Source organism: Ruditapes philippinarum, unplaced genomic scaffold, assembly GCF_026571515.1.
Source record: "Ruditapes philippinarum isolate M1 unplaced genomic scaffold, ASM2657151v2 ctg101_1_1_1_1, whole genome shotgun sequence".
NCBI classification, from domain to species: Eukaryota; Metazoa; Mollusca; class Bivalvia; order Venerida; family Veneridae; genus Ruditapes; species Ruditapes philippinarum.
Window position 1 is genome coordinate 77211 of NW_026857073.1, and position 24163 is coordinate 101373.

General features: G+C 31.5%; 1 protein-coding gene across 1 annotated transcript; it reads right to left on the minus strand.

Moving 5' to 3' along the window:
* Positions 1-3325: 3325 nt before the first annotated feature.
* On the minus strand, positions 3326-24163 carry LOC132748671 (uncharacterized). The gene is made up of 13 exons (XM_060738283.1): positions 24033-24163; positions 15932-16202; positions 11594-15135; positions 11061-11107; positions 10584-10691; positions 10192-10261; positions 9534-9605; positions 7988-8116; positions 7465-7571; positions 6806-6829; positions 6290-6368; positions 5502-5659; positions 3326-4824 (listed from the first exon to the last, which is right to left on the minus strand). Exons 2-13 carry the CDS (start codon positions 16147-16149, stop codon positions 4765-4767), a joined length of 4614 nt encoding a protein of 1537 aa, XP_060594266.1. The 5' UTR covers positions 16150-16202; positions 24033-24163; the 3' UTR covers positions 3326-4764.

The following is a 24163-nucleotide window of genomic DNA, read 5'->3' on the forward strand; positions in this document are numbered from 1 at the left end:
AAATCTTCTTCTCTGAATTGACAAAGACTAGAGGTTAAATATATGGCATGAGACTTTGCAAAGTGAACCTTTACCAAGATTGTTCAAATTATTGCCTGGGGGTCATTGATGTTCATTATGTACATATAGTAAAAGATAAAAAATATTTTTGTCTGAAGGTACAAGGCATAGAGCTTATAATGCGGTGGCATAGCATTTTTCTCAAATGCAATCTTGTTTAGTTCAGAAATTTGTTTTGTTTGTTGAATATATTTTACTTTTTACAATTTTATTTGTGTTTTTGATTGCACAAACTTGTATTTTGCTATGACATCTGCCAGATATACATTGTAGTCTGATCATTCTTCACATGGGACTGTAAGAAATAGTAAATAGTTTAGATCAATTATACCAGTATCTAGATGATAATATTTAAGTATTTGTAACATCAAATTATTTTTTTTATTTTTTATAAAGTTAAAAGATTACTTAACAATAATGTTTCTGTTCTCAAATAACTAAAAGAGATTGTTTTCTTTATTCATTTTTCAGCAATTCTGTTGAAATTTATTTTTTTCTGATTTTAGGTGTAGATTATTCCACATGACTTGTCTCCCCTTTTCCAGAAATTTTTGTACTTTTATCAACAGTGTGTTTAAATATTTATGTTCTACCAGTAGTTATGGCATTATTTTTCTCAAAAATCTACATAAGAAGCGGGTCTGTTTAAGATTTTTTTCTTGCTGGCATACATTTATTCAGCCATGAGAATGAACAGGGATTTTTTTAATTTTCAAATGTTAAAGACATGTCAATTTACCTTGCCTAATTTACTAATAAAATGAGAAAAGTTAATACTATCCTGTAAAGTTTTGTCTTCCTTTCTTTAAATTTTTTGAAAATGATTAAAGCCCAGTTTAGACTACTGATTTATTCAACGTGTTTTTATATACTATATTGTGCTCAGAGTTTTACCTCTCGCCATATTTTACACATTCTTGCCTTTTATTAGTTCAGCTCATTGTTACAAAAATCCTCATAATTTTGTATATATCCAGATAATACCAATGTATTTTGTATACATCATAAAATATCACAATATTTGACATGACATTAGTGCTTTTTATATCCACAAAGTGTACATTGTTTTGGCATTAGATACAGTCTCAGTCATTTTAGCTAAATTATGATATATCACAGTTTTTTAACAGTTTTTTTTAGTGTCACGAATTATGAATTGTTTACTTTTCTGAAAAATTGAGTTTCATAACATATTGCATCATTAGCTTGACTATTTGAAGAATAGGGAATGCTATTGTAATCAACCTGGCATTGGCGTCACAAATTAGTTTAGTTTTTTGCGAGCAAATTAATATCTCCAACACTTCTGGAGGGAATGGGTTGAAAACTTCATATACTTGTTTTCTGTGATTATACAACATGATGGGCACAAAATCCATAACTTTGAGTTACCTTTTTAGAGTTGTGCCCCTTTTGTACTGTCAAGAACTGAGAGTAGTCAAGCATGACAGATAGTCGAACTGTCTTGTTTTATCACATTTGTTGGCTATCAATATTGAATTGAAGCTGAATAGATATGAACTTCATAATTTAAAGACAGGATTATTTGTATAGGAAATTGTATATTATGTTATGATTCTTGCTTGTTTTTGTTTTTTCCAAGTAATTTAGAAAAAAAGGATTCCAAGTAAATATGGTTGTAGAGCATTGAAGAGTAAATATGACTGTACAGCATTGAAGACTTACTGCAAAGTGTGAAGTTATAAGAAAAGTAAAAGATTACTTGTGTATAGTATACATATGTATAAACAATTTTTTTTTGTTATTTGCTTGTTTATAAAGTATATAGAAATATTTAATTTTTGTCGTTGGTGTAAACTATAATTTTATTATTATTACAAAGCTCAGCTGTAGCCAGATGATGATCTGACGAGATATAAAAACTAACTCGGACGTTTATTTTGTATATAGGCATTATAGATTCATCATTAGAAATGATTTGTTGTTTTATTTTTTGTCTTGTGATATTTTACAATGATATGTGATATTTCTTTGTTCTTTGTCATGAATTTGTAACAAAACTAGCCACAAATCAGTTTGTTGAAATGGTTCTGTTGACAGGGTTGTGTTTAGTTCTGTCCAATGTAGAATTAGTATCTTTAACTTATTTTTAATGACATTATACTAGTTCTATACTTATTTGCCCAATTTTGATATCAAAATTTTCTTTATTGAAAAAATCGTAAATTGAACCTGGGACAAGAAATTATTTTTTGTCCCAGATTGAACAAATTATGTTTAGTTACACATTTTGTTATATCCAGAAGTGTTGAACAATATTTTATAAAATATGAGTCATTTTTAGTTTACAGATGTCATAATATATGTTGTCAAAATAGCAGGAAGTCATAAAGTATCACCATAATGTCCATTTTACTATCAAAAATAGCTGAAAATTTATCTATTTATTAATCATTAAATGGGATAATACTTTTAAACCTGTGATGTAAACCAGCAGAAAATAATATAGCAAAATATTCGTTAAAAGAAATAAAAGTTAACTTTTCATCAGCAAAGATCTGTTTTATTGCACATTCCAAATATGGTCAATGCCTATGTAGTAAAAATGACTAAACATAAGCCATAATGATATTTCTTTCATTTGTATTACACTGATGTAATCATTTGCTATTGTCAGGTATTTATTTACTTTGATAGTACTTTGATTTACCATTATACATGTGTCTAGAGAAAACACAATAAAACTTATACAAAGGACTTGTTTATTTTATCACAGGACTTATAATGTAGATTTTTGTTTACATTATTAGATGTGCTAGTGGAATTACTAGTTCAGGAAAAAAAAATTCTGCAGTAAATAAAATATTTTGAAAAATGAAAACAGCCTTTGTTATTATGTTTCCATTCTTTTCAATTCTGGTTCCAACCTATATTAGATAGCAGCTTCATATCTGTGATTCTATCCTGCATAATACACTTGTGTGATTGTTCAGGGTTAAATAGATTTCATTTTATTCGTAATTTTATTTCGCATGTATGTAGTGTTATATAGTTTATATAGTGTTCGAGTGGTTTTTCTACTCTGCATAAATCATATAAAACTATCCAGTTACCTTTACACATTGTTATCAGGTTTACTGTGATGCTTGTTCTTGTCTGAAATACTAAATGGAACACATGTGGGTCTTCCTCCATAAGTAATGTATAAAAGTCATCAAATGACCCCCCAAAAAATCAGTTTGACTTAAATGCAACAACAAACAAAAGTAATGGAGGATGTATGTTCTTGCACATATAGTCTTTATGGTATATACATTTTATGCAGTGTACAATTTACAAAGTTGTTGAACCATAGAGACCCACTTTAATTCAGCAAACTGGCAAGATTAACAGCAAGAGATAGTACAATCTATTTATCAGAAATGATACACAACTGTATTATTTTATTAGTTGAAGGATGTAATTTTTTTAAGCAATCCAAAATAATTAGCTATCTAATTTTTTATTATACCAAGTGTGTCCTCAAATAAGCAGATGTTGCAAGTCATTCAATTCAAGTTTCTACTTTAATATTGCTGATGTTATCACTTTTCATTGAAGCGACCCATTGCCTTCCACCAATCACATTGTAAAAAAAATACTGTATTTAAACTTTGGTACTGCCCAGTAAGCTCAATTGGTAGAGCGTTGGACTGTGAATCGGTAACCAGGTTTGATTCCTGGGCGGTGCAGGTTATTTGTTGAAATTTATATGAAATCCTTTCTACAATCATTCACACTGTACCTCTGCTCTGGCATGTACAGAAGTTAGTAGCAGTTCCTTGCTAAAGGGAAGGCATCTGTAACTGGTAAACTGCCTGACTGCTTTCCCAGGAATGATAGAGTGGCTTAACTGTGCCCTGCTAAATTCACCCTTTACTAGCTGTGTTTTATACTTGGTAGAGTGATCAAAGACTACTACATGTATATGTTCATATGAGAAATGGAGGCTTTTCAGTTTGAAATACATGTAAAGTTTTGCCATTTGTGAAATCTGATGTTATTATTGTCACTCGGCTATTTTCCTCTATAAGAAAACATATTCTGACATCAGATTTTAGCTCGCCAAGAATACCTTACTAGCAGACTGACAGATCAGGCTGTTACAATACAAGACAAAAAAACAATATTGACTGTTTTATTAAGTTTATCAATAAAAAAAAACAGTAAAAAGATATCACAATAATCTCATCAATAAATAAATCACAGATGGTGAAATAATAAAAACAGATATACCGAAATATGATGATGGAAGGAAATCTTCCCATGACAAAATAATAGATGAAATTCATTTTTTTTCCCAAGATAATGTATACATGTAAATGTATACAAGGTGCTCTCTGCATTGGATTAAACAGTAACACAAATTATGTTACCCAAGTATGAAGATTAAATATATTGTGTACACTTTAGTTTTTAAAACACAAGACTTAATAATGAATTTACTATATGCAAATTATCTGAAAATAAATACTGCATTTTATTTTGAGTGTTCAAAAACGTAACCATTTACTTGCTGAATTTGTGTTATGGATTTGGCCATCTTTGAATTTGGAACAATTCATTCAAATTTTAAGGGTTTTCAATATGAAAATACAAAAAAAATTCAGCTACTAACAGACTCTGTACTGGTGGTAAAGCTAATCACTTTTGGTTCCAGCGGGTTAAGGGTGTTAAGGGTCTTAATAACACATATATATATAGCTACTTTGATTTCATTTTCAAAGCTTGTGTAAGTTTCCAAAGTTTTGGTTTGGCTTGAACCTGAAAAAAATCAAACATTGCAGTAGTCCAAACACATTTTATATAACTGTAAACTTTAAATTACCAGTATATCAAATATTTGTTTGTTCCAGATTCACCCTGGTTCATAATAAAATTGGTTTTAAGACCAACCAACACACAGGTGCCTGATGTCTAACACCCTACATGCTACCCCTATAATATAATAAACAATTATTATAGATATAAGAAGGTATGGAGGGGATATTAGACGTCAGGCACCTGTGAACAAACAGTATGTCAGTAGGTAAAAAGATTATTTATATTCCAAAACAACAGACTTACATACTTTTAAATTTTCAATTGTGCATGGAGTCTCTAAAGCAAGTTCTTAGGTAAAATCAAATAATGTTTATGCCTAAATTTCACTTCTTAAATATATCAGGAAACACTAAGCACAACATCTAAGTATTTGTTAAAACAAAGTTTTTTGATCCTTTTCCCTGTTGTGTAAAACTATCAATTGTTGATGTGAAAAAAATCTAAAACAAATATTCTGCATCCATCAGTATAACAGTAGTCAGAATGCAACATTGAGGCTTAGATAAGTCATCAGCAGTTGTATTCAATATGTTAATATACCACATGATAGACAAATCAATTGATATTCATTCACTGAAATAAAACAAGGTTGATAAGTGTAAACAGGCCTACCATACCTTAGAATGTGAGAGTGATTGTAGTTTGTCAATGTGAAATAATGGTGTAACTGAAGGTCGACCATGTGCACACTGGAACGGTAAATCACATCTTGATAAATCTTTGATCAGCTTCTCACACTCATCAGTTGCTAATTTGTCACCAAACTTTATTGCACCTGTAAGAAATGAGGAAATATTTAGTTCTGGCTCTAAGTCTACATTGCTCTGTACTGTACAGAGTAATGTGAAATATCTGATTTATTTAAATACGATTATTCAAAGGGTATTAAGGCCAGTGTTTAACTTGATATCACATGCTATCTGCTGAGTGTTTTAATCTTGTTAAGGAGTCAGTTTTTCCGACGAGAAAGCTATTTATCTTACTAAAACTTAAATTCTGTATATAATGATGTATCTTCAAGGTCTATGTACAATATCTAAAATGCTAGAAACTGGTCATATTACTATTACGACATAGAAAATCATTTAAGTAGAAATGGAATATTACCATTTCTGCTCATTTCTTAAACTATTTTTCTCAAACCACACCTCTCAATACTAAAACCTGATGTTTTCGTTGTAATTTCAAAATGTGGTTACCAGTGAGTTCATATTTTAGGACTCGGTTTATTTTATCACAGGACTCCAGCATAACTTTACCTAACTGGAACATACACATGTACATGCTTGAATATGACAAATGCAGAAAGAAAGTAAACTTTGAGAAATTATAATAAACCAGTTAAATGAGGAAAGATGTTTTAAAGATAATGGTTTAAAACAAAGGCAAGATTTATATAACTTACCATGACAGGCTAGAGAACATAGTACTTTATGTATAGTCTGAGGTAACACTCCACAAGACACTTGTGTTGACATAAAGACCTGTAAATTTACTTCAATTTTTGCAAGTCTATCACACTTTCATTAATGGAATTTAATTCACATTATCATTTTAACATTACTCATATCAGTTTATTTAATGTGATTATGTCAATGCCACTTTCCTGCAGTGATATCAACTTTATGGTGTCCAAGAAATCATCAGGAAAATGAGAAACAGTTTATCAAATAGAAGTTTTATAATTTCTTTTAAATAGAAACTATATCACTTAAATACATTGATCAATGTAGTCTAATATATATACATTATGATGATTGAACTATCAACTATTTATTTATATGAATGTTGTTTTAAGCTCATGTTTTAAGAATCTGTATTTAAGAACTATTATTTTCACATCTTAAAACAGTTCAAAAAGTTCAATGACTTTTATCAAATTCTATTACAGTTATGAAGAACTGGTAAATACTGTACGTACTGCAATATATTCTCTAATCAACACCTGAAACATAACAAAAATTGCCAATTAAAAATGACTATTTCTGAATGATATGTGACATTTACTTTCCATGTAACATAAACAAAACAATAAAAATAAAAAAGTTAAATTTCAATACAGACTATTTGTGATTAGTTAAAGGATAGGAGGTAGACAAAAGATTAAGATGTATGATTGTCAACATTTGTATCCAACTAGATTCACGATAGTTCTTCATGGGTCATCATTACAGGTTTTTTCACAAATTTTTCTTGGTTGTGTTTAATGTCAAACCAACACATAAAGGTCATATGATTACTTTCAAGCTTTGCTGAAGGATAAAGACCTCAGATGCCTTTCTGTGCATTATTTATGGCATAAATGGGCACGCGAGTAGAACCACTGATGTTCCGTAAGCTAACTGGATAGCTTCCTCGCATGAAAGAATTTAAAGTCCCTGGTGAAGTTCAACCCACAGCAGTGAGAGGCAAGTGGTTCGAAGTCAAAGACCTTAACCACTCGGCCATGAATGCTCCAGGTTTATTCCACGCACAGACATTAAAAGTAAGTTTTTTACATACAAATATTGAGATTTGGGAAATATGTTACATCCAATTAGTTGTAAACAATCATGGAACAAAATATTTGAGTTTATATACCTGTATAGTGCTCCAGTAAATCTTATTATTCTTTTCTCTGTTCACCAAGCTTGCAGGAACAGATGTGAGTAACATTGATGTTGCAGAGTCTTTTTTCATCCTTATCCCTGATGAAAAATGAATAAGAAAATTAATAGTGTTTCATTTTATCCCTTTACCTGCTGAAACTGAAAGTGATTAACCTTTGCCACCAGTACAAAGCAAGGCCAGGCTGCTCAAACATGCAGTCTGACCAGGCTCTATAATTTCGGTAGCTCAATTTTTGTATTTTGATATTGTAATACCTTAACCTTTGAATGGACTGTTCCAAAGTAAAAGCTGGGAAAATCATTTCTTAAATTCAGCAGTTTAAGAGATAATGCCCTTCACACATGAAAAAGTGACAAGCTGTAACAAATAAATGATTTATCTATGGACATCTTTAAGAAAAGCATAGTTAATACATGACAGCAACCTCTAAATAAGATAGTCTTATCTAACATTAGAAAAGTTTTACCAAGTTTTTGATATAAAAGAGTTGTACCTAGCTTTTGATATCCATCTAGAAATGCAAGTATAGTCCTGATCTCATGCTCAGCAAATGTCATAGTCTGAGGGGGATTAACAACAAAGGGAGCTAACTGTCCACCTTTCACACCTTCCTCAAATGCATCTGTTAAATAAATATAACTCTATTAAAATATTTCAACAAAAAACCTTCTTTAATCATTCAGACTGTACTGTTCAAATAATGTTTTACTAAAAACACTAAATAATAGTGGTCTATAAGATCATATCAGGCAAGCATTAATCTTCTGTATCAAAACTAGAAATGTGTCATCATGCCACGGATGCCCCCGCATGCAGCCAAAATTTCAGATGGTGCATTAATTATTTTTTTCATTTTAAGTTCAAAGCCCTTAAAACTTTTCAATGTTAACACAAACCATTTTCATACAATGTTCAAGGCACTGAAATTATTCAGTCTTAACCTTTTAAAAATAGCATATTGCATATTTGTAGCCAAAATAATGGCTAAAAGTTTGAGTGCTGAAACTGAAAGTTCAAAATTTTTCCAACATTCAGGAAAGATAAGTTTGTCCAAAATCATTGAACCACAACCAAATTCAAACTTAAACTACTTATTCCTAAGATGTATCTATATTATTTTCAAAGTGAAAGGGACATAACTCTGCCAAAAAATCATCAAACCATGACCAAATTCCAACTTGACCTGCCCATTCCTTTGACGCATCCATATGTCAAATTTAAGTTGAATATGTAACACTGTTGGGTAGATAATGAACAGAAACTGTAAATTTCATATTATTTTCAAAGTGAAAGGGGCATTACTCTGCCAAAAATCATTGAACCATGACCAAATTCGAACTTGGCCTGGGCATGCCAAAAACATATCAATATGTCAAATTTGAGTTGAATGTGTTGTACCGTTGGGGAGATAATGAACGGAAACTGAAAATTTCAAATTGTTTTCAAAGTAAAAGGGGCATAACTCTGCCAAAAATCATCGAACCATGACCAAATTCGAACTTGACCTGTATTTTCTCATGACATAACCATATATCAAGTTTGAGTTGAATGTGTTGTACCGTTGGGGAGATAATGAACGGAAACTGAAAATTTCATATTATTTTCAAAGTAAAAGGGGCATAACTCTGCCAAAAATCATTGAACCATGACCAAATTTGAACTTGACCTGTATTTTCTCATGACATATCCATATGTCAAGTTTGAGTTGAATGTGTTGTACCGTTGGGGAGATAATGAATGGAAACTGAAATTTCATATTATTTTCAAAGTAAAAGGGGCATAACTCTGCCAAAAATCATCGAACCATGACCAAAATCGAACTTGACCTGTATTTTCTCATGACATATCCATATGTCGAATTTGAGTTGAATGTGTGCAACCGTTCTTAAGATAATGAACGGAAACTGATGATGACGGAATGTCAGAATGACGGAAGGACGGAAGGACAGAACAGGGTAACACTATATGCCCCGGCCATTACATGGCGGGGGCATAACAATAAAAAATATTAAAATTGTCCAGTCATTAATATACAATACCTTCAGTAAGTATCTCCAATCTGATTCTTTCATGTGCTGCATGCTGATCTATCAACACCAACATTGTCATGTCTGTAATATATATATATATATATATATATATACATTATTTTATCATCTCTGTATTCAACATTACTGAACACATTTGTAATCTAATTCCTTTCTCAACTTACCTCCTGATTTGTCTTTATAGATATAAATTTTCAACACACCAGTTTGTTTGTTTGTTTGTTTCATTTTATGCCTTTTCCCAACAGTATTTCAGTCATATAGGCTGGTATTTTCCTAACCATCGTTCCTGGAGAGTTACACCAGTACTAGACTACTTTCCTCCACGCTAACCTTCAACACACCAACAAGCAAGTATGTATTTGAAATACAATTGAAATTCATTATAAAGTTCAGGAAATTCAAGATCAAAATACTAAGTCTATTAAATCTAATCTGAATGAAAACACACACAGTCATGTAATGATAGTATTGGTTTGCCATTGTCCTTATCAAAGCTCAAAGCTCCACTTCATATTATACTTGAAATATTTATATTTGGTGGACACAACAATTGCTCAAGAAATCTAATACTCCTTTATGTATTTTTATTTTTGCAACAAAAATCATTTTGAGTCACTTACCATGCTAAATAGAACTAAATCATTACCTGTATTTGAACCCTGCTGCTCTGTATTAATCAGACAGGCTATAAACTTCTTGTCCAACTGGCCGAGTACCTTCATTAAAATAACAAAAGCAAATGTAAAACAACTGACAAGTACCTCAAATAAGAGATAAAAGATAAACTGATCAGTACAGCAGTACAAGTATTGAGCCAAGTGTTGATTTATTTTTTTCATACCAGCATGGAACATTAGATAAGAAAGGTAAAAATAAAAACAAATCAGTATGTACTTATAGAATTTCTACCCAACTTTTCAACATGATGAAGGATAAATGATCATTTTCTTACTGATTTTTCCTTCATTGGTAAAATATATACTAAATATGAAATAATTGTTAAAATGTGAGCAAGATTAAATTATTTTCAATTCTCACCTTGACAGATTTCAGAGATTTCTTAGAGAACCTACAAGCATGCAGTTTTCTGACAACATCTGACGGTTTGTTTGACTGTAAAATATTTGATGTTCCAGTTGTCCCAGCCTGTAGTATTAAATAATTAATTACATCAACTTTACAATATATATTTAATGAAATATTAATTTAAGTTTAAGAAACCAAAAAGATATGAAAATAAAGTAGGCATTTTTCAAGAGATTTAAATACTGGTTTTAAAAGTCTTAGTGCAGTTCTTCTTAGGATTCAATAAATAAATTACCACAGTGATATGTGAGCTCTTACTTTGCTTTTATTACTATACCAATACCTTAAAACCAAATATAATTAATGACAATGCAGTTCATTTAAACTAAAAATATAACAAAAAGTTAAAAATGTTGTTTTTTACTATATATAATATTCATTACAAAAATAATTCTATTCAAGATAATTCCCAGTTGCTTTTATACTTACATCTAAATTATTGTACCATGCATTTAAACTGTCCATGGTTCTTAAATCTAAAAAGAAAATAGATTCATAAGGAGGACAAATTCATATTCATTCAAGGCTACTGGTACTTTTGGTTTGGTATACTCAAATATATAAGACAAGTATTACAAAATTAGGAATTTATATTAAGATAATCATTCACTAATGTTTGTTTGTCAATCAGGTTTTTGTCCCCATTTTAGCACATTTTTGGTAATATCTGGGCAATCAGTCATCACCAAATAACCAACAAGTAATTATAAATTTACTCACAAGTGAGCAACAACTAAACCTACAAGATATCTGAATCAGTGATGATAGAGAAATAACTATTAGACTCAATGTCCAAGATTCATGATTATCTTGGAGAATTTTTGCCTTGCCCAAGGATTGACCCAGTAACCCCTGGATTGTAAAGCCTGTGCTCTCCCTATTGTGCTAAGCGGACATAAACAATTTAATCATATAAAGATAAAAATATAGATCATTCAAGAATGTGGATCATAAACACTTACTTTGATCATCCAAAAATGTGCTTTCATCAACCGCTTTAACAGAGTCTTCCCTGTCAACTTTTGTTGAATCTTTATTTTCCTCATGACCATCAGTTCCATCACTTTCTAGCTCCTTGTCCTCAGATTCATCATTTTCATTCAATTTTATTTCATCTCTTAGATAAAATGAGCTGTCAGAAATATCCCATGGTGAATCTCCCCAAAGATTATCAGATTCCTTTTCTTCTGTTTCTTCTACAAAGCTGGGTTCAGTTTCATTTTTCCTTCCCACAAAACCAACGTCCATGTTACTATCTATTTCTGCACACCTACTGTTTGAGCTCAGACTTTTGTTTGTAGTAACTGTAGAACAATCAGAACAAGCATTTGAAAACTGATCATTCTTAACTTCTTTATCATAGTCTACTTTGCCAGAATCAATTCCAGTATCTACATTGACACTGCTGCATGTAGGTGTTTGACTAAACAAATCATCAAAACTGAAACCTTTCATCTTGACCTCTGTTGATTCAGTGCCTGTACCTAATGTATCAGTATCTGCACTTTGTTCTGTACTGACACTCTCAGTTTTCTGTGGAGTTCTGAATAACTGAGTCAATGTGATTGATTCACTATAAGCAAAGCTAATTATCTTATCTTCTGTACTTGTTAACATTGCTTTTTCTTCTAAAACTTTATCACCTTCATCATACTTGTTGGTTTCAATTTCAATCTTCAATTCAATGTCTTTTCCTGATTCATTTGTGCAATCTTTTCCATTTATTTCTTCTTTCTCTTTATCATTTCTAATGCTTTGTTCAACATTTCCTTCAATACTTTCACTTGGATCAAAACCTGTAGAGCATGGAGTAGTGCTAGCTTCAATTATAAGTTTTGGACTGAAACCCATGGATTCTGGTGTCTTTGAGTTTTCAATGATATAATTTTCCTCAAGACTAACATCAACTGTTTCAACCTGTGGGCTCATTCTTGGGCTAAATGCCTGTGTGCTGGCAATAAAAGTATCTACATGCATTTCATTTTTCTCTACTTCATTATTTGCACTGATTAAAACATCATTATGTTCAGCCTCATCAGGTCCTTTCTCTATCTTATTTTCATTCATTCCTTCAATGCAAACTTGTTTCTCAGGCACATGTCTAACACTATCTGTCCTTATACAAGGTGAATTATTCCCTGTGCACACTCTATTAACATGATCACAGATGTTTACGGGGTTAAAATTCTCAGAGGTTTCAATATCTTCATAATTTATATCTATTTTATCACAATCAGTTTTATTGCACATATTGCCATACCTATCACAGTTAGCTTTGTTAAATGTTACATCCATTCTAAGTTCTTCAAGAGCTAATGGTCTTGCAGTATACCTGAATTGTTTTTCTGGCACAGGTGATAAGTCTGAATCTAAACAGGATCTTTTCCTCTCAAAAATTGCATTTCTGAAATCATTGTCAGGAATACCATCAAGTCTCTGATCACTTTTTTCAACATATAATGAATGACATTGAGCACTATGAAGCTCTCCCATATCAATGATGCTGCCCTTTCTCTCAGGTCCTTCAATGTCCGTATATAGAAGACTTACTTCTCCATTCGGCTTATCTTCAGTATTGTTTGCTGATGTATTAAATTTCTGGTCATCTATATGACCATATTCATCTCTAATATTGTTATAACATAGTGAAAACTTAAACTGTTTATCTTCAGCGGAGTTACTTGTTTTATTCTCATCAAGATCTAAGGAATAAACTTTACTACATTCTGTATTTATGGAGGTATTAATTGTACCCTGTTTCTCTTTTGAAGTGGTTGCTAATTGAACATCATTTTCATACACATTTGAGCCATTATAACTTGAGAGATTTATATCTGGTGTTGCAAATGCTTTTGGCATTGTTTCTGACTTATCTCTATATTGCATATGATTAGATCTTTCCCTGTTATCTTCTCCTAAATTAAAACTGTTTGCTTTTTTGTCCTCTGCTTGGTTTATTTTTGTCTCTGCAGCAGTATTTCTAATCTCAACTTTTCTTCGAAACTTTTGCAGCGAGCTGACTAATGTTTTACTATTTGTCTTGGAAGAGGATGGCATTATCCTATCCAATTTCTTAAGACTCTCGTCGATATTGACTTTCTTAGCCGGTCTACCTGTAAATTTACCAATAGACTCTCTAAACATTGAAAGACTGCATTTAGTTGTTGGGTTGCAATATTTCTTATTGTCAGATTTTCCAACCTGAGCTTTTGAGTTTGTCCAACTATCTGCATCATTTCTATCATTTTTATCTTTTACAGATATTTGTATTTCATTGTCAAATGATTCATCAGTACTTGGTGTGTCATCTGTTGTTGTAGTTGTTTCAATTTCTGAGTCTGTATCAGTTTCTACCTCAATATTTCTATTTCCTAGACCTCTTACACCTTTAACTGATACTTTTGCATTATTAGCTGGGGTTTTAAAAGCATCTATCTTTACCAAAGATTCAGCAGAATTATCTTCACCAGAGTTTCTATCATCTGAAGATTCTTTCACAACATTTGTTACCTTCTTAACCAACTTTGATGACAGCATATCTTTCATATTATCAGCTGATATCACTGGTTTTTCTTGCTTTTTATTTTCAGTTGCAGTGATTGCATTATAAAATCTGCTTTGAACTTCATCTGTTTTAACAACAATGTTCTCCTTGTCAAGAAATGATGTTGTGACTTCTTCAACACATTCTAGAACTGTGTCCCAATCTTTGAATTCTACCATAGTCTTTGTTGGTTCAAAAGTAATGTCATATTCTGAGATGGGGCATTTAAATTCCAAAACATAAACTGGATATGCCTCTGAAAACTTTGGTGGACTAGAAAACAGATTTTGTTTGATACTTAGCATCTGTGGTGATTTAGAGGAAGGTCTTAGTTTTGGCTTAAGTGCTGGAAGATTCAACAATAGTTTATTAAGCAACTTATGTACTTTGGTTTTCTTAACTATGCGTCCATTAATGTAAATAAGCTGAAGATTCTTTCTTTGATGGCCTTCTCTACCAATGTATCCTTGTACTTGAAACAACTGTTTTGAACCTCTGACCTCAACAAGCATGTCAGCTTTTGCTGAGCCATATAACTGGCCAAATGTTGAATTAACACTAGCACACTTTCTTGTTGATAAAACCATTTGTCCTGTAGAATCATTACGCAGTGTGAACGATATTCCGGGCCTGATAAGAGCGACTCCTTCGAGCATTTCTCTTATTCTTTCCATCTCTAAATTCTTATTCATAGATTTCTGTCTAACAGGAAAATTACTGAACAATTCATGCACAGTGATGGTTGTCCCTACACTTGGCCTGACTATTGTTGATTCAGCAACTTTTAAACTTTTGCCATTCTGGAAAATTTTACAGTATGTTTTACTGCTAAGTTTAGACTGTGTTGTTATTTCAAATATACCACAGGAGTCCCTTATACTGGCAAGGGCTTCACCACGATACCCAAAGTGACACAAATTATTAAGGTCTTCTATAGTGTGACACTTACTTGTACAAAACCTATTTAAAAAGAAAATAAATTCATTATTTTCAATATGTAGAAACATACATGTGTTCAATATCAATGATGTTTATTACATACTTAATATCTGGCATTGTAGCACCTAGAATGATAAACATGTTCAACCTACCCATGGTTTTAATTACATATATTTAAAAAGAGCTGTATAAAGAACAACAGGTTTGATCTTCAATGCTTAAAGTCTGCTGAAAAAATCATAGTCAAAAACAGTGCTTAATTATGTCAAAATCCAAGAGAGAGCTATGACCTGTTGGCCAATGTAGGTGATGGTCATGAACAAGTATCCCAAGTTTCAAACCAACACCTCAACAGGTTGAGTTAAAAAATAAAGAGTGGTATAAAAAAAACTTAACAAACATCTGACTGACATGAATGCAGATGCCAAAATTTTTGTGAGTAGAATAGCTTCAGCTACTAAGCTACTACTATTCATTCTACTCAAATAAATGATTTTTGTCTCAAATTTGTGCAATTTAAACAACATTATTATTTTATATTTCAAAACTAGTCCCTATTTAGACATGCATTTCAAAAGGGAATAAAATGTGTAAACTCTCAAAATTGGTACTCTAAGCAAAGAATCATAAACCCTAATAGCTGCAATGCACATCATAATTTTCGCTGTTAATATCAGATACTTCCAAATATTTTAAATAACTAAGTACATGTATGTCATTGTGATTACATGTATTATAAGACAATATTAACAATTTTATACAGTAATATCTAAAATTCTTTTTCACAAATTACAGAAATTTAAAAAAATGTTTCTACCTATTTCCTAAAATATCAAGCTGATCATTTGGCACACCAGTTCCATTGTCAACAACTTGAACTTTAAAACAATTAAGATCAAGTCTCACAGCCACACAAGTTGCTCCTGCATCCAGTGAGTTTAGGACAAGTTCCTCCACACATTGTGTTACACTGGTGATGGCAACACCTGATCTTAAATAAGACCTTACATTTGATGGTAGAGGTTGTATCTTCATTGTAGAAATTTACTACTTCAACTTTGGTTTTTTATTATTAAAGATGTATACATCTGAAGAAAAAAATCAATATTGTTATCATTTAAGACATACATATATTGGGCTACTTCACTTTGGTAGGACTCAATTCCTCATATGATCTGATGATAGAAACAGACTTTCTCAAAATTTGCTAAATAATGCAACAATGTGACTTGATGTCGTGTCAATTTTGATGTGATCCTTCTGGTAAAGCAAGTAAATGAAATCAAAGTAGTCTATTATTTTTTAACAATGCCCTGGCAGTGTCAAGACTGTTTCTCAACTAGAGTCAGTGTACCCGGTTTCGCACAGGACCCGCCCGGTCCCGCACACTTTCCCATTTTTCATTTTATCTTGAAAATTCAAATTGATTCTTTTGTTTAAAATAATAGCAAACTCTTAATAAAAAAATCATAACTAAATAGATGAAAAAACTTTCAATAATAATTTTTTATGTCTGTGTTTACTACCTACATGTTGTAAAAAATTATGTTTCCATTGCTGTTACACGTTTCCTGTGTGCTACTATGCTTGGAAATAAATGTTTGTATACTGTAGTATGAATGTGCATTAAATTTATTTGAAGTCCTGAAATTTTCAAAAAAATATATCTTATCTGGACTAAGAGATGTTAAATAATTTATAAAACATGTTTAAGATGTAAAATAACCTTTCAGTATAAAATGGCCTTGTGTGCGGAACCGAGTCCACTATTTATTATATTTGGCCAATTCCTGTTGCTTAAAATCAAGTGCTCAAGATAGAAACATTTTGGTCATCAGAGGCAAAGGATGTAATTTTCAAAATAATATCAATTATAAGAAGAATTTTTAACTATAAGATAATTTTCTTATTTTTCCTTAAAAAAAAGTGTACGACACCGGGCACACTTACTCTAAACCTTTCAATAATTTAAAGCTACTGCTAAGAAAACATTTTATGATAACAAGTACAAACAGTGTAACGGACGTGTTTCATATAGCGGAGTTTATTTAGAGATTTTCAAATTAACTATCAAACTTTTGTAAAAACTTTTTATACCATGAAAAAGATCATTCTACGGATATTAAAGTGATTAAAGGATTTTTCTTGAAAAAACGGAATAAACTGTGTAAAAGTAAGACAATTTTGGAAAAATTGATACTTTTTTACGTACTAAATATTGACAAATTTACGGTTGACTAACTATAAATCGTTGACCAGTAACACCGTCCATTGTCCTGTACGTTATGTCACGCAATATATAGGAGATTAATATACAGTAAACGTCATTCAAAATTTTAAAAACTACGGAAGACAGAAGGGGACACATTACTTAAAATCGGAATTCTTTCTTAAAAATGGGCATTGATACTGCGATTTACAGAATCCGAAGTGGAACATTTTACATTAAGAGCAAACGTAACCTGAAGAGTAAGGCAAGTGTTTCCCTGTCATCAAAACGCCAGCTTACGACACGAGCTTGTATTATAGCAACATGGATACTTATTCTTACTATTCTAATCTGTGCAGCAATATCATTGCCGGTATTGCTCTCATTTATCAACCGAAATGTTGACAATTCTTTTAACATTGGCAATAGCGACATTAAGACATTAGGTGAAACAGCATCAGCAGCCGAAATGGACAATTTGCTGTCATCGATATCGTTTCACGATAGTCTACTATTAGCAGGTGATGTGGAATTAAATCCCGGACCAATTAACGATGAACGAAAAGATAAAATATTAAAAGCAATCAAAGACTCTGAACTCAAGCTGCTCGGGCGTATAGATAGTTTAGACATTGAAATAAACTCGATCAAAAGTGAGCTAAGCCAAGTAAAACAACAATTTCGAATATCACAAAATGAAATTATAAAAATGAAAGAAAATCAAATACAACAGTCAGATGCATTGGCAAGCCTAAAATTGGAAAACGAGCAAGTGAGAGATATTTGTGAATCCTTACAGTTAGACAACGAGCACCTAAATACTCAAATCGAGATGAAAGCAGATAAAATTGACAAGCTGATAGAAAACGTAGAGTTACTTGAACGTGAATCACGAAAATGCAATATGCGGATATTTGGCCTAAAACAGCAACCAAATGAAACTGAGCATGATTTAAAACAAATGATTGTTGATAATGTTCTCAAAGTCGCTTACACCGACGCAGATTGGGAAAAAGATGACATTTCGAATGCATATAGAATCCGGAAACCAAACGGAAATAACGAAAGGCTTGTGATTATGAAATTTAGATTTGACGATGATAAAACAAAAATCTACAAAGGTAGGGATAAATTAAGAGTGAAAGGTGTGCGAGTTGCAGACGACTTGACTCAGAGTCAGCAATACCAACTGCAAACAATTAAAGATAGAGGGAAAATAGGATATTTCTACAAAGGCAACTTAGTTGTAAAAAACTATCCAAATCCATCACAGAACTCGGATAAAGAACGGTCATTTCGGTCTGCAAAAAGACAGATACCTCAAAGATCAGAAGATGCTTGTCCGGTATTCAGTCAAATTGTACCGCAACCTATGTCTTTAGCTACCGATGAACATGCACAAACCAAACAGGTAATAGAAATTAAATAGGATGTAGGCCGAGGCCCAAATATAAATTCGATCAGTATTGGTAGTTGGAATATTGAAGGTCTTAAAGACAAAACAGAAGATACAGAATTTGAAAACTATTTAAAAACTTTTGAACTTATATCATTATTAGAATCATGGGTAGAGATGGAAAATGAAATAGAACATTTTTTACCAGAGTACGATCGCATATTTTTACCAGCAGTTAGAAGTTCACATTATGGAAGAGCGATGGGCGGAATTGTAATTTATATCAGACAAGATATATCGAAATTTATCACGAGAATAAACGTGCAATGTGATTTTGGAATATTTTTGAAATTCACAAATCTTTATCCATTGCAAATGTTGATATTGTATTAGGCTGTGTATATATACCACCAGAGAAATCCCCATTTTACTCAGATAGAGTCACTAAAGGTATTGAAATGTTAGAAGAAGCTATTTTAGACATCGATATAAATGAACAATATGACCTTATGTTACTCGGAGATTTTAATGCCAAAACAGGCCTGAAATCTGACCTACTCAATATAGATACATTCAATACAGAATAGGAACAGTGTGAAGAAATATTAAATGATAATGAAATCATAGACAGAAATTCACGGGATACAGTAATGAATTCATTTGGAAGAAAACTTATAGAACTATGTCTAACATATAATCTATACGTAATAAATGGTAGAAAAAACAACGATAATGGTGGTGAGTACACTTTTGTCGGATCAAGAGGATGCAGCGTCATAGACTACTTGATAGATAGTAAAACATTATTTTATAACATATCTTATTTTATTGTTGGCGATAGAACTGAAAGCCAACATTTTCCTATCCTGTTTAAACTAAATACAGTGCAAATGAACTTAAATGGAGATATTTGAAAATGAAAATACTAACAAGAGAGAGAAATATGTATTCAATAAAGAAAATACATCACTTTATATGACAAAATTGGAAGAAAAAGTATCATCAAAATGGTTAAATGAATTTATAATGGAAATTAAAAATAACAACACAAACATAAATACAATTGTAGACAAGTTAAACAACTTATTTTACGAATGTGGTGAATGCTGTTTGAAAAGATATAAAACACCATATCAAAGATCTCAACCAAAGTGGTTTGATAACTCATGTAAAGAGCTGAAAACAACTAAGTACCGACTACTACGAGTATATAGACAAAGTAGAGGTGAAAATGACCTTGAAGCATATATTGAGGCTAAAACAATATTTAAAAAACATTGTGAAAAGGTTAAATCAGAATTCTATAATAAAGAGCTAGACAACCTCATTGAACAGACAAACGACCCTAAAGGCTTTTGGAATAAGCTAAAAAATATGACACAAAGTAAAAGAAAAGTGGTTAACAATATAAGTGATGAAGAATGGTTAACACACTTTGAACGATTATTTGAAAGCACAATCACAGATGAAAATGTTATCCTACAAGACAACCAGCTTTATGAAGACTTTGATGACTTAGATCAATTCATTTTCAATTCCGAGATATCAGATGAAGAGGTATTACGATCTGTTAAAAAGCTAAAAGCTGGGAAAAGCGGTGGTGAAGACAAACTCATACCAGAATTTTTCATTAGTAGTATTGATAAAATTCTACCATTGTTAACAAGTTTATATAATAGACTGTTCGAAATGGTGAATTTCCAGCAAATTGGAATAAAGCAAACATTGTAGTGATTCACAAAAAGGGAGATATAAACGATCCGAATAATTTTCGTGGAATCTCATTGTTAGATATACTTGGAAAGATATATACAGGTATACTTACTAGAAGACTGAATTTTTATATAAATGTATACGATAAAATTGCAGAAGAGCAAGCTGGATTTCGAGAAGGATATAGCACCATTGACAACGCTTTCATATTAAATGCTCTTATACAAAAACAATTATCAAACTAGAAATGTGTCATCATGCCACGGATGCCCCCGCATGCAGCCAAAATTTCAAATGTTATAATATTTAGTTCCAAATTGGTTTGCACAAATTATTTTTTTCATTCTATGTTCAAAGCCCTTAAAACTTTTCAATGTTTACACAAACCATTTTTATACAATGTTCAAGGCACTGAAATTATTCAGTCTTAACCTTTTGAAAATAGCATATTGCATATTTGTAGCCAAAATAATGGCTATATACATTTCCACAAAAGTATGAGTGCTGAAACTGAAAGTCCAAAATTTTTCCAACATTCAGGAAAGATAAGTTTGTCCAAAATCAATGAACAACGACCAAATTCCAACTTAAACCGCTTATTCCTAAGATGTATCTATATTATTTTCAAAGTGAAAGGGACATAACTCTGCGAAAAAATCATCGAACCATGACCAAATTCCAACTTGACCTGCGCATTCCTTTGACATATCCATATGTCAATTTTGAGTTGAATATGTAACACTGTTGGGTTGATAATGAACAGAAACTGTAAATTTCATATCATTTTCAAAGTGAAAGGGGCATTACTCTGCCAATAATCATTGAACCATGACCAAATTCGAACTTGGCCTGCGCATTCCAAAAACATATCCATATGTCAAATTTGAGTTAAATGTGTAATACTGTTGGGGAGATATTAAACGGAAACTGAAAATTTCATATTATTTTTAAAGTGAAAGGGGCATAACTCTGCCAAAAATCATCGAACCATGACCAAATTTGAACTTGACCTGCGTATTCCTTTGACATATCCATATGTCAAATTTGAGTTGAATGTGTAATACTGTTGGGGAGATAATAAACGGAAACTGAAAATTTCATATTATTTTCAAAGTAAAAGGGGCATAACTCTGCCAAAAATCATCAAACCATGACCAAATTTGAACTTGACCTGTATTTTCTCATGACATAACCATATGTCAAGTTTGAGTTGAATGTGTTGTACCGTTGGGGAGATAATGAACGGAAACTGAAAATTTCATATTATTTTCAAAGTAAAAGGGGCATAACTCGGCCAAAAATCATCGAACCATGACCAATTTCGAACTTGACCTGTATTTTCTCATGACATATCTATATGTCAAATTTGAGTTCAATATGTGCAACGGTTATTAGGATAATGAACGGAAACCTATGATGACAGAAGGACGGAATGACGGAATGACGGAACAGGGTAACACTATATGCCCTTGCCATTATATGGCGGGGGCATAAAAAGGGAGGAAAACTTTATGTGGCTTTCGTTGATTTTGAAAAGGCGTTTGACACTATTAATAGACAAAAGTTATGGTCGGTCCTTAGAAAGAATGGTATACGTGGCAAACTTTTTTATGCACTACAAAGTATCTATAAAAATGTCAAAGCATCTGTCATAACAAATACTGGTCAAACAACAGACTTCAATTGCCCGAATGGATTAAAGCAAGGGTGCTTGGCCAGCACAACTCTATTCATCCTCTACATCAACGAGCTTATTGACAGAATCAACACTTCAGGGTATACCGGTATACAACTTTTCCCAGATCAGACACAAATATTATCATTACTATTTGCAGATGACCTGGCATTGACAGCAGACACTGTATTAGGTCTTCAAAAACTTTTAAACTTATTAGAAGTATTTTGTGCTGAAAAAGATTTAAAATGTAATACAAAAAAAACTAAAATATTAGTATTCAAAAATGGTGGAAAATTAACTAAACAAGTCATGAAAAGTGGATGTACAACTTTGTCAAGAAGACCAATGTATTGAAACGGAATATCACTAAATGTTCTTGTTTGCAATTCATACAGCTCTCTAAGGAAGCTGTATATTCCTAGAAAATATTGGGTTTTACCATCAATTAACAAGTTTAACATACTCATGAATACTGACTCAGAATCGCTGTTGTTAAATTTAGCTAAATTCATATTTTATGGTCTACAATATAGATCTGAACAAATTGGTTAAATCAATTTCTACCAATATTTATATGACATCTAAGTATATGAAAATTTTATTTTTAAATGTAATGAAGTTAAACTCACATAACACATACTAAAATTGATACAAATCAAAGTGTCGGTTTCTTCAATTGAAGGAACATTTATGCTTTATTTATACATTGTTAGCAAACGTGTGCAAATTGTTAATGCAATATGATTAAATTCTACATTAAGTCTATTATTGTTGATTCAAAATTTTTCAATGTATACATTTGAGTTTGCGATAAACTACGTTTTAGCATGTTTTGCCTTACATTTTGTTTCGGATAAGGTTAAACTGTTGAAAATGTATCAAATTAATTCTCAATTACAATTTCTATTCCAGACAAACTTTATAAAAAGATTTTTCTCTATTAAAATAGCAGTGAATTTTGATGATATACATGTATTACTGTATTTGACTATTACCATAATACTTTTACACTGTTTTGTACATATCCTGGTTGTACTATCTACCGGGAGTGTAAGCCTTACTAGGCCCACCATCATATAATACAAAAAAAACTAAAATAAAATAGTTATTTTCTGTAGGAGGTACCGTTTTTTGATGAAAATAACAATCATCCAAAAGAATTTTTAACTATACATCAAAAAGATAGTTCTGTTAATAACCTCATATGAGTGGCAGCCATTTTTGTTTTTAAGTACTTAATACCAGGAATGCCTTTTAAGCAATCAATAAAAAGTTAAAAACATATGTAAATGGTCCATTACTGTTAATGATACTAAAGTTCTATTCAATATTTATCGGTTATCACACAGTAAAAGGGTAACTATTTGATAAGCATTTGCACACACATTCAAAATATCATGATGGGTCCAAATCATTAGCAATATTACTGGTTTTTATACGTAAAACACATTTATGTGAATAGGGTTATTAAAACTTTGAACTTTCTTCAAAAAATGCTATATTTTGTATGAAATTAATGTGAAAAACACTTGCATACAAAAGAAAATTTTTATTTAGGTATTGTTTGTAATATCTGGACATTCCCGGTACAAAGTACCTCCCGGTATAAAGTACCTTAGGATATGTAAACAAAAAACTTGTAAACTATGTTTTGTTTTGGGCTGGTGGCCTATGAAGCAATAAAGATATTGTATTGTATTGTATTGATATTTCAGAAAAAATACACTCACCATTTCAAAAACATTTTTGAAAAAAGAACAACAATAGATTGAACCTCTTTAATTAATCAATGAAATTATTCATGAAAGGTTCGAATAATATTAGAACGAATAATAAGTTATCAACTTTCAACACATTACAGTGAAAATTTACAGAACATGACAGGTGGAACGAAAGCAATAATGTTTTACTCATATACGTACATAATGTCCAGCATAACTGTTCTTTTGAATCAGTGAAAAAATAACACTGTATCAGTTGTGCTTCTATAACTATGTTTATAAGCTGTCAAAACGCTTGGTAAGCACTATTTCGTACTTAAAACCTGGACGTC

Bases quoted from the DNA above. Each gene is read 5' to 3' on its own strand.
- LOC132748671 (XM_060738283.1), bottom strand. From the start codon at position 16,149: ATGAAGATACAACCTCTACCATCAAATGTAAGGTCTTATTTAAGATCA. The intron at 7,572-7,987 runs GTACAACTCTTT...ATTTTTCATCAG, and splicing joins AGATGGATATCAAAAGCTAG to GGATAAGGATGAAAAAAGAC. The intron at 6,830-7,464 runs GTATATAAACTC...GTTATGTTTCAG, and splicing joins TTTACTGGAGCACTATACAG to GTGTTGATTAGAGAATATAT.